Here is a 12,746-nt window from a genome sequence, read left to right on the forward strand (position 1 = left end):
AGGGGAAAAGGAAAGAGGAAGGGGAAGGAAGAGGAAAAGGAAGGAAGGGGAAAAGGAAAGAAGGAAGGAAGGGAGAAAGGAAAGAAGGAAGGAAGGGAGAAAGGAAAGAAGGAAGGAAGGGAGAAAGGAAAGAAGGAAGGAAGGGAGAAAGGAAAGAAGGAAGGAAGGGAGAAAGGAAGGAAGGAAGGAAGGGAGAAAGGAAGGAAGGAAGGAAGGGAGAAAGGAAAGAAAGGAAGGGGGAAAGGAGGGAAGAAAAAGGGGGAAAGGAAGGAAGGGGGGAAAGGAGGGAAGAAAAAAGGGGGAAAGGAAGGAAGGGGGAAAAGGAAAGAACGGGGGAGAAGGAGGGAAGGAAAGAAGGGGGGAGGGAAGGAAAGAAGGTGGGGATGGAAGGAAAGAAGGGGGGAGGGAAGGAAAGAAGGGGGAGGGAAGGAAAGAAGGGGGGAGGGAAGGAAAGAAGGGGGGAGGGAAGGAAAGAAGGGGGGAGGAAAGGAAAGAAGGGGGGAGGAAAGGAAAGAGGGGAGGAAAGGAAAGAAGGGGGGAGGGAAGGAAAGAAGGGGGGAGGGAAGGAAAGAAGGGGGGAGGGAAGGAAAGAAGGGGGGAGGAAGGAAAGAAGGGGGGAGGGGAAGGAAAGAAGGGGGGAGGGAAGGAAAGAAGGGGGGAGGAAAGGAAAGAAGGGGGAGGAAGAAGAAGAAAGGAAGAGGGGGGGAAGGAAAGAAAGGAAAGGAAAAGGAAAGGCGGAAGGACTAAACTCAAGTCCCCGTCACTGGCTCAGTCACAAGCATCCAGAGTAGCCAGCTGCACTGTATATATTTTTCTGCAGATCAAGCCTCTCTGACTTTGTTACCAGAGGATGGGAGTAGGGGCCTGGGCACTGTGCAGGAATGCAAGCGAAGATGGACAATGACCACCACAGAGACCTGGGGGGGGGAGGTGGACATAGCTAAAATGTGGGGGGCTCAGCCCACTCCTAGACCCGGCCCTGAAGAGCACACAGGGGTCCCAGAAAGGGGAATCTGATGAACAGTCATGGGAGATTGGTGTGGCGGTGGGCGGCCGTTGCATGCACCGATCTTCCTGTATGGCTTTTAATGAAGCAGCTGAAATCCGCGAGAGGGAGAGACAGAGCCTCCTTAGAAGAGAGTAGGCTTCTCCTATAGACAGAAAGTCCATCACAGAAGGAAACAAGCAATAAGCCGAGGCTAGCTGGGAGTGGGAGAGGTTACATGGATCATGTCCCTGCAGTCTTTTTTGACAGTGTCCAATTGCCTCAAAGTAGCTACATATAACTAAATCATAATCAGCATGTGTCCTGTACTGTACATAAATTAAATATATTTTATGAAGTTTGATTCATAGTTCCAGTTTTACATATTTGAGAACAGTAATAAACATCAGAATCAAACAAGTTCTCTTACCTCCACTGCAACCTTCTGAAGAAATAGCCAAATCTGTATCCTGCAATCTCCTGGCACTTTGAGGGGATAGTTCAGAAATGTCTAGTAAATCTGCCTCTTTACCCTCATCATTGGATAAACTGCTGTCACTGGAACTCCAGACAATATCCGCTGGATCTTTAGCACAGTCATCTGTTGAAGTTTCTGGGAGGAGATAAAAAATAAATAAATAAAAAGGACTATCTGCTGTATTATCACTGTATTACTGTTGATAATAGTTTCAAAAGAGCTACTTTTACATGAAAAAAAAAACAGTTGATCCTGTCAATCTGGAAAGGCGTTTACACATCACTAAAAAGAAGGTACCATTTGCACATTTACAATAAAGCTTAGCTTAAAAAGTGAATCTGTACAGACTTTTCTCCGAGAGCAAATAGTAGGTTCACTTTAATGTATGGACTATACAGTTAGTCTTTGCCTTCCTACCATCTGGATCCACTGGCAATGCTCAATGCAAAAGCAGACAATCACCAGACCCGAGTGCTGTTTGCCATGGGATGAACAATCATACATAGCCCTGCTTAACATTCAACTTGTTCAGCAAGTCAGAGTACAGGTTCATCTTAAAGCAAACATTACTTCCAGTTCCAATGCCTGATGTGACCAGACGTTTGAAAGTTGCAGCTCCAGCCTGCCGATAATCTGCTACAATTCTTGCAGCTCAGACGAATCTTGACAGGACTGGTATTAGGTGGGTTACATAAAACCTCTAGCACTCTGCTATGGAGAAATGTATCTTCAAAACACCACTACCAAAGCTAGTCTCCACAAAGACAAAGAGCCACCTTCACCCCTCCAAGATGGCGACCATACTGCATCTGAAGACACTGAAGAACAAATGGCGCTCCCTGAAATATCAGTCAATCTATTCACGGACTACAAACTGCTAGCGAATGAGGGTGCAGCACACCTCAAATCTCCCTTCCCAGAGCTGCTCTCCCAACAACTCCAGGAATTCTGGGAACAACTCTTAGATACTGAGACCAGAACTGAGACCTTAGATCAGCAGGTAAGCAACATCGAAGATAATATGGACTCCTGCGAAATACAGCTCAAGACCCTCCATGAGTAGCAAGCTGCACTGATGGACAAAGCTGAAGACCTTGAGAACAGATTGAGGAGATAAAACCTCTGCTTGGTGGCCATCCCTGAGGCCTTGCCCCACAAGCTTTGTATCCATGTGTCACGGATTCCCCCACATGCCACGCCCACAGCGACTAGCTAACCGAGGCACGCACGTGTGGCCGTGACTAGAGGTGAGAGGGAATAAAGGGGACTTAACTTTGAATATATAAAACCGTATATAAGACCAACCATGATATACTTTCACAGCCTGCACTACCTCTTGGCCACCACCGGGGGGACTCCACTCCAATCCAGATGGCTGCCCACACACTGGCAGATACAAACCTTATATACAATCTGGTGCGCTGATTAGAGTTGAGGAACAGCTTAGCAATCACACACCCTTCTAGGATCCCTCCAGCTGTCCTACAGCTAGAACCCCAGTGTAAATCACTCTTCCACTGTCCACACACACCACAAACGGTAGCTTGCCACCACCCAACAGTTTATCCGCAGAACGGTCTGCTGGGACACCCCACACACACAGATCTCCATCTGGCAGATCTGTTACCTTTACAATCTGCACGCAATCTGCCAACACGCAGTGTAATTGCATACAGATTGGCAATGAGCTTGACCGAGCGTATAAAGACACCAACATACAATACAATCTAATCTCTCTGAAGATATGAGCCTGGGCTTAAATACACAGAAGTCATTTATTAATTTTAAGATTTAATATCCCGAAAGTGGGCAGTGCACAAAATATGTACAAAGTATAAAAAGTTATAAAAAATACCAGAAGACACACAGACTATTCGCTATAAAATAAAAGGGAATAAAACAGAATAAAACTTTTACCAAGATCTATCCTGCGACTGGAGCAAGTCAGGGAGAATCAGCAATCCGTCAGTCAAATCGAACCGGCTCCATACGAATTACAATGTCCCAATGTCAGGGTACTCAATTTATGGGGATATGGCAGGACATTAGTTCTTGGTCAACTGACCCTGGGTGGGTGTTCCTGTACCCGCCCACAGGATGTTCTGGGTGCCGACCTGCCCAAAGTCAATTGGACCAAGACTGGCTTGAATCACCAAGCCGAGGCTTGGCTTTCCGACACCAGCGCATTAGTTCGATCGCAACAGTACCAATCACTGTTCGGCTGTCGCAATCCAGCGCCACATAACCATTTCCTGCATTTTTCTGGCATTCTACCTAATTCACAAATACGGTTTTTATATGCCGATGTAACTCACAGAGTGCCCCATCAGAAGGAAGTATTTTCATCTCTCTGCAACTAATATTTTAGCTTTTATGAGAGATGAAACATTTCCTTTGATCCCCTGATATACTTCAAAGCTCTGGTCTCCCGCTGTCATGAAGCCAACCTGTCTCCAGCCGTTTCCTTCCTGGTTTCCCCAGAAGGTGACAAACCTTATTAGCACCCAGGTGCCACTTCCAGCCTGAGGAAGCTCTGTCTCTTTTCAGATGCTAATTGATGACCATCTGTCTCTGAATACCTTATTTCTTTAATGAAAAGGACTGAAACTACATTTAGGATTACATTGTCATATTTTCTACAGGTCACATCTTATCTACTCAAATCTGTACATTTATGTTCACATTTATGTCACACCATGTTACCGTGGAGTACAGAGACTGGAACTACCATGATTCAACACTACTCAATAAAAACCTGTCATGGTTCACTACTTGGACTATGTTGACAAAGCCCCAATTCAAAATGTGCATAGTGTGCAGAATTATCTTGTTGTATACAAACTCCAGCTTTTACAACCTGAATTCCAAAAACGCTAGGACGTGGAATAAATTTTCTACATAAAAACAATGAAAGGCAAACTTCATAAACCTATATTTTTTCATAACGTATTAAATGTTTAAACTGAGAAAATGTTCCATTTTAAGATAAAAATAAGGTAAATTTGAAACTGATGACAGCAACATGTCTCAAAAAGTTGGGACTGGGCAACAAAAAGCAGGCAATTGAAGAGACCAGCTCTAGTATATACAGCTCTAAAACCTGGAAATATCTTTCAGCACAAATAGTGCCTGTGCAAGCTGCCCATTCCATACGCACTAATGCATCTCTATACCATCAGAGATTCAGGCTTTTCAACTGAGCGCTGATAGGAAGGAAACAGCACCCATGGTTGCCAAATCAAATATAAAAATTTTAATTTGTCTGACCACAGGACAGTGTTTGCACTTTGCAATGGACCATTTTAAATGAGCTTTGGCCCAGAATCTGGATAATGTTCAAATATGGCAATTCTTTGCATGATAGAGCTTTAACTTGCGTTTGTGGATGGCATGCCGATCTCTGTTTACAGACAGTGATTTTTGGAAGTATTCCTGAGCCCACGAGTGATGTCCATCACAGAATCATGCCTGTTTTTAATGTAGTGCCATTTGAGGGCCTGAAGATCATGGGCATCCAATATTGTGCTTTGGCCTTGTCCCTTGCACACGGAGATTTCTCCAGATTCTCAGAAACCTTTGATGACATTATGTAGTGTAGACAATGATATACACTGCTCAAAAAAATTAATGGAACACTTTGAAAATACATCAGATCCCAAAGGGGAAAATATCATGCTGCATATCTATACTGAGATGGACTGGGTAATGTGTTAAGAACGTAAGGATGCCCCATCATTTGATGGAAAAGAAAATTACCAACCTACAGAGGACTGAATTCAACGACACCCCGAAAATCAAAGTGAAAAAATGATGCAGCAGGCTAGTCCATTTTGCTGAAATTTCATTGCAACAACTCAAAATGGTACTCAGTAGTTTGTATGGCCCCCACATGCTTGTATGCATGCCTGACAACGACGGTTGGTGTCCTGGGGTATTTCCTCCCAAATCTGGACCAGGGAATCACTGAGCTTCTGAACAGTCTGAGGTGCAACCTGGCGACTGGATGGACCGAAGCATGATATCCCAGAGGTGTCTATTGGATTTAGGTCAGGCGAGTGTGGGGGCCATTCAATGGTATCAATTCCATCATTCTCCAGGAACTGCCTGCATATTCACATGAAGCTGTCATGCACCAGGAGGAATGCAGGACCCACTGCACCAGCAATGAGTCTGACAATGGGTCAAACGATTTCATCCCGATACCTAATGGCAGTCAGGGTGCCATTGTTTAGCCTGTAGAGGTTTGTGTGTCCCTCCATGGATATGCCCCCCCCCCCAGACCATCACTGACCCACCACCAAAACGGCAGCATTACATTCTCCACAGCTTCTCCAGACCCTTTCACATCTGTCACATGTGCTCAGGGTGAACCTGCTCTCATCTGTGAAAAGCAGGGCACCAGTGGTGGACCTGCCAATTTTGGTGTTCAATGGCAAATGCCAATCGAGCTCCATGGTGCTGGGTAGTGAGCACAGGGCCCACTAGAGGACTTCAGGCCCTCAGGCTACCCTCATGAAGTCAGTTTCTAACTGTTTGGTCAGAGACATTCACATCAGTGGCCTGCTGGAGGTCATTTTGTAGGGCTCTGGCAGTGCTCATCCTGTTCCTCCTTGCACAAAGGAGCAGATATCGGTTCTGCTGATGGGTTAAGGACCTTCTATGGCCCAGTCCAGCTCTCTTAGAGGAACTGCCTGTCTCCTGGAATCTTCTCCATGCTCTTGAGACTGTGCTGGGAGACACAGCAAACCTTCTGGCAAGGCACATATTGATGTGCCATCCTGGAGGAGTTGGACTGCCTGTGCAACCTCTGCTAGGTACAGGTATCACCTCATGATACCAATAGTGACATTGACCCTAGCAAAATGCAAAACTAATGAAAAACAGTAAGAAAAGATGAATGGGGAAAAAAATGACAGTGGCCTCCGCCTGTAAAACCATTCCTGTTTTGGGGGGTCGTCTCATTGTGGCCCATCTAGTGTATCAGTTGTTAATTTCATTAACACCAAAGCAGCTGAAACTAACAACCCCCTCTGCTACTTAACTGACCAGATCAATATCCCAGGAGTTTAATTGACTTGATGCTATACTCTAATTAAAAAGTGTTCCTTTAATTTTTCTGAGCAGTGTATTTAGTCTTTGCAAATTTACACTGAGGAACATTATTCTGAAATTGACAATTTTTCGATGCAGCTTTTCACAGATTGGTGAACCTCTGTCGATCTTTACATCTGAGACACGGACTCTTTAAGATGCTCTGTTTATACTCAGTCATATTACTGACCTGCTGCAAATTAACCCAATTAGTTGCAAAATGTTCTTCCAGCTCTTCCTTGTTAGTACCACTTACTTTGCCAGCTTTTTCTTGACGTCACCTCTTTTGAGATGTGTTGCTGCCATCAATTTCAAAAGTATTTTATTGTTTTCTTAATATTGAACATTATCTCATTTTAAACATTCAATATGGTTTGTATTTTCTATTGTGAATAAAATAAGCATTTTGGTTTTATGTAGAGTTTTCGCAGCACCTCACCTTTTTCGGAATTGGAGTCTTTTCTCAGACTTGGCTTTGTGGAATTAGGAAACCTCCAAGGAATATACTCCTGTATGCAAAAACCTGGTTAGGAAACAGATCAAATTCTCACTGATGTACGTGGCCATCCTCAAGATCTTTGCACCCAACAAAGTTCACTCATTTGTAGATCCAGAGGACGCAACCCACTTTCTACAATCTCTCAATTTGACCTCCTCTCTGGGTCGCCACTCACAGGCACCCAGCGAAGAGGCTCTCAGCGTTCACCTACAAACGAGCATGTCAGCCTGAGAAATTGCATCTGATTCCAAGTTGAAATAAGGTAAGACCCCCTTCAAGGTCCTGTCTATCTTTACCTGCTTTGCTTTTGTGGACATGCATTTGGCAACTGCCTCTCAACCCCTTACTGTTTTTGTGGCACTCCTACTTATAGGCTTATCCCCACTGGTACCAGTCATGACTGTTCCCCAGTAAAAATTCTTTGAATGCCCACCCATGACTCCTCTCCTTTTTAATTATGGGACGAATGCTCCCAGGGGTCTCATTATTTACATTCTCAGAGTACTCTATACAAGCTTGCATTGAGAAAAAAAGATGACCGCACTGAGAACTACATAATTTAACCACTTCCCGACCACCCTACAGCAGATATACTGCTACAGGGCCGCATGGGTGCGCAAAATCACAGATATGTACGTGATTTTGCATCTCCGGGTAAGGGGCGTGCATGAGGCAATACAGTTCTCCTCCCTGTCAGCTCATGCTCACCGCTTTGGATGGCTGTGCACAGCACAGCCATCCAAAGCAGTGTGATTACAGTGAAGCACAGACACAAGTAAAACAGCACTGATCACTATATCGGTGTCATTGGGGATGTCAGTGACACCAAGTCATTTCCCCCCCTGTCAGAATGCCCACCGCAGTCCTGCAATAAGTCTCTGATCGCCGCTATTACTAGTAAAAACTTAAAAAAAATTAAAAGTATCTATACCGTCATTTGTAAATGCTATAAATTTCACGAAAACCAATTAATTTACATGTATTGGGGTTTTTTTTTAGCAAAGACATGTAGCACAATACATTTTGTCCTAAATTTATGACGAAATTTGAATTTAAAAATTTTTTTTTTTTTTTTTACTGGATATGTTTAATAGCAAAACGTCAAAAATAGTTTTTTTTCTCAAAATTGTCAGTCTTTTTTTGTTTATAGTGCAAAAAGTAAAAACCGCAGAGGTGATCAAATACCACCGAAAGACAGCTTAATTTGAAAGGAAAAAAAGGACGTAAATTTAATTTGGGTACAGTATGGCCGCACAATTGTCAGTTAAAGTAACGCAGCGCTGTAACACAAAAAATGGCCTGTTCAGGAAAGGGGGAAAATCCTCAGAAGGGCAAGTTGTTAGCAGTCTCATATATATTTTTAAGGAACCGCACTACTTTCTCATTATTGAGCAATTTTTGGAAACCCAGATTTGGGTCTATATATCTAAATATACATAGACTGTATCAACCAGTCTGGACTTTATACATTAACCACCTGGCTTCCCACCCCCATATTCACTTTTTCATCCAGGCCTGATCTTACTTCAAGTGAGGAGGAGTCCCCTTGATCTTCTGTATGGTAATATTCAGAGATTTTTACCCTTATTTAGTTCTATTCAGCTTTGTTGGTAGTTTGATATTTATGTCTCATATTTACACACTTTTAGAATCACTTACTACTGTGGATACATTTCCATGTGGGGTGGTTACCCAGGAAGGCCATATATCCATCCCTTAAAGATGGTCAAGCTTATGAGAAGGTAATGGAATAACATATATACCTGATATGGGGTTACTTTGTTATTGCATATGGTTAGTGCATATATCTTATTTTTTGTTCCCTCTACTATGATCCTTTCTTTTCTGGTTTTTCCATTTTAGGAAGTCATTCTATTCATTGTGGTGGTTACCAAAAACATTTTTTTGAAGAATGATCTCCCTATGCAGATATCGTATGGAAAATATGAAAATTCTTTGATCAAGTAGTTAGGAACTTCATTGCCTTATGTGGATTCCTGATTGCCGAACAACTATTAGATCTGGAGACACTGAATGTTTTTAACTTAGTGATTTTATAATGACCTGTTTACCATGTCTCTGTCTAACCTCCTTATGATCCATGTGATCGAATAAAACCTTTTTGTAGTTACTAATTATATTACTCCGCTTGGATTTTCTAATAACCACTTTGTGTGAGCAGTATTGCACTTGTCATACTGCTATTTTTTATGTTAAGTATATCGGGTTTATAAATCCACACTAATTATTAGTGAGACGGAGATATTAATATGACACATATTCACGTGTCATGCTAGGTGGCTATTTCCTCCCCTTTTTTGTTCAAGTTGTTAACTGTCACTGTTGATATTTCGTTGCACTTGGATTCACCTTTGTACTGCCATTCACGTGGCTAAGCCTTGTTTTGAATATTTATGATCCCTTATGCGGGGAGATGTACTGGGACACTGCCCCATGACTATCTCCAATCGCTTTTTTTTTTTTTTTTTCTAACCCTCTAAACATTGTGACACAAAACTTGAAAAGGGCTATGCTCACCATATGAATGGTCCTTCACCACCTCTCTTTTGCATAATACTCGCCTATGCCTGGAAGATTTCCAATTCCTCTACAAACCAGGAGTGAGCCTATTGTTGGAATGCAAAGTGGATGTTATTCTGTTGAATAAAAACCTAGAGTGGACCTTGTGTGGTGATCCCTGGCTAAGGGGTGCAAGGCAGGGGTTATCATTATGTTGCATGAAAACCTTTGGTGCCAAACGATCACTAAAGAACATGACCTTGTGCAGCGCATATGGGCAAAGTGACCATTAAGACACCCATAATGAATTAAAACTCATAAATTTCCCACATGAAAAGTCAACCTTTCACCCTTGAAAGTGCATAATCCAATAACCTTTTCATAATCTACCAACAAATACCATAATCTCATATACACAAAATAATGTCCAACACAAGTCCCATAAAAAAATTAAAGTCCAAAAAAAAAAAAAAACTATAAAGTTCAAAAACTATAAAGTTATAAATTGTGCAAATGACACTCCTCACTTCTTCAATCTTCCAAAGTGTGTTAATGTCCAAATCTTCCCTTTAATCCAATAAGTACCTCAAAAAAACAAACTAAATATGGTGCATTATCTTTTAAAATCAATAAATGTGATAGCATGCAACACACTAGTGACACAACATCACGCATGTGAAGTAAAAACACAGCACACCACTTAGCTAGTGGTCCTGTGAAACCACCACTGCAAAACGTGACAATCTTCAGAACACACTATGTGATCAGTGACAAATGGTGTCAAATACGTGCCACTCCACGTGTAGGATAAATACAATTACCCACTTAAACTTTGTGCCACATATAATTGCCTTCACTGGGGGTATGTCATCCTTGACAGTAGTAGACAATCGGAACTTCCTCACACAATGACGGGTATCGGGATCCCCGTTCCTCACAGGACAAATGGGAGCAGACTCAGTGGAGTAGTACAAATGGTAACATAATTTATTATCAACAGCTTACATGGTAAAATTGCCGTCCATCCTCGCTGGTCTCCGTACTCTGCTGAGACCTTCTCCAAAATGGCCGCTCTGCACCTTCCGGCCTAGCGTCTGACGTCAGACGCTAGGCCGGAAGGTGCAGAGCGGCCATTTTGGAGAAGGTCTCAGCAGAGTACGGAGACCAGCGAGGATGGACGGCAATTTTACCATGTAAGCTGTTGATAATAAATTATGTTACCATTTGTACTACTCCACTGAGTCTGTTCCCATTTGTCCTGTGAGGAACGGGGATCCCGATACCCGTCATTGTGTGAGGAAGTTCCGATTGTCTACTACTGTCAAGGATGACATACCCCCAGTGAAGGCAATTATATGTGGCACAAAGTTTAAGGGGGTAATTGTATTTATCCTACACGTGGAGTGGCACGTATTTGACACCATTTGTCACTGATCACATAGTGTGTTCTGAAGATTGTCACGTTTTGCAGTGGTGGTTTCACAGGACCACTAGCTAAGTGGTGTGCTGTGTTTTTACTTCACATGCGTGATGTTGTGTCACTAGTGTGTTGCATGCTATTTATTGATTTATTGATTTTAAAAGATAATGCACCATATTTAGTTTGTTTTTTTGAGGTACTTATTGGATTAAAGGGAAGATTTGGACATTAACACACTTTGGAAGATTGAAGAAGTGAGGAGTGTCATTTGCACAATTTATAACTTTATAGTTTTTGAACTTTATAGTTTTTTTTTTTTGGACTTTAATTTTTTTATGGGACTTGTGTTGGACATTATTTTGTGTATATGAGATTATGGTATTTGTTGGTAGATTATGAAAAGGTTATTGCATTAAGACACCCAGTAACACTATGGCCCCAACTTCAATGACCAGGAATTATTAAATAAGCTTAATGCCCACTCCCTCCAACCCAAAATAATAGTATGTGGACATTTCAGTTTAGTCTTCAACCCTTTAGAGGACAGACAGCTGCCCACCAGTACCCCACCACTACCCACTCCACAAGATCACCACCTAAGAGCTTTTACATCTTCACTTGCACTTACTGGTTGTTGAGACCTGTGCACCCACTGGACAGGGATTTCACCCGCCACTCCATCTCCACAAATCAATTTGCAGACTGGACAGTGGCATTGGTATCTTCATCTCATCCAATCAGAGAACACTTTGCATTCATTAAGAGAATTGAAAGTGTTCTCTGAATAATGCCTGTACTAAGCAGGTGACCTCCTGTGTTTACAATGCAGAAGGGCACGGGAGTAGAGTATATTACTGTTTACAATACAATTATAATTTAATTCTTTTTTTTGGGGGTACGAGTCCAATTGAGTTCTTGGAGCCATTGGAGAAATGGAGGTGTCATGGAAATTTTCTATTACAGGTTGTCCTTTAAATGTGTCATATATTAGTGTTATTCATATGTCTCTCATGTGGCTTAATTAAAGCTCTGAAGGCTGCAATTAGGCCATGTGCATTTACAATGTATATATTACAGTACTCAGCTCGGTAATGGATGAGATGGCAGATCTGCGCTTATAGACTGGCGTGTATACCACCACGGCATTCGATGCGAATGCCGCCGGCAGTAGGCCGCGGGCCTGTATCCACATATCAGCAGCATAGTAGCACATGGACTTCGTATGGCCAGGCGCCAGGCAGTGCAAACTCCGCGTGCAGGCTCATGTATATCTCTACAAGCCACTACGGACCTGAACTGTATCTGGATGGATGTGTTTTAATAAAGATCGTATCGGGCCCATTCAGATACAGACTGGCACTGTTTAATCTAGGGGATGCTTGTACAGACAATGTACATACTGCTGGGAGCTGATAGCATGTAAATAATGTGAAACTTGCTCTCCAAAGCGAGCTTACGGGGGAGGACAGAAAAACTGGTTTAACTGGTTTTTAGTATAGGTTAAGAGGGAACTTTGCACTCCGAGCAGGATGGACATTCTCGTGTATGGACACTCCCTATACATTGTTCTGTGGGAGGGGATTGACTTGGCCCCGTGTGTTTTGTAAGATAATGAAAACAGGAGTCTGGTGTTAGACCCAGGCAGAGTGGATTCCAACTTTAACCTGGAAGTATCATCTGATTTATTCCTGGATTACTGGAGCTCCATTTCCCCACATCTCAAAAGAGCTAAACCTTTGCACACCGTTGGAGG

At 42.6% G+C, this 12,746-nt stretch overlaps 1 protein-coding gene across 1 annotated transcript in view; it reads right to left on the reverse strand.

Moving 5' to 3' along the window:
• Positions 1-1,311: 1,311 nt before the first annotated feature.
• Positions 1,312-12,746, reverse strand: part of LOC149461399 (DNA repair-scaffolding protein-like) — a 97,293-nt gene continuing 85,858 nt past the window's right edge. The window contains exon 4 of the mRNA XM_089678363.1: positions 1,312-1,598. Within this exon, the coding sequence (XP_089534489.1) occupies positions 1,351-1,598 (248 nt within the window). The 3' untranslated portion in view covers positions 1,312-1,350. The remainder of the gene's footprint in view (positions 1,599-12,746) is intronic.

This window comes from Staurois parvus, unplaced genomic scaffold, assembly GCF_062004578.1.
Source record: "Staurois parvus isolate SC_StPar_1 unplaced genomic scaffold, SC_StPar_1.0 ptg000203l, whole genome shotgun sequence".
NCBI classification, from domain to species: domain Eukaryota; kingdom Metazoa; phylum Chordata; class Amphibia; order Anura; family Ranidae; genus Staurois; species Staurois parvus.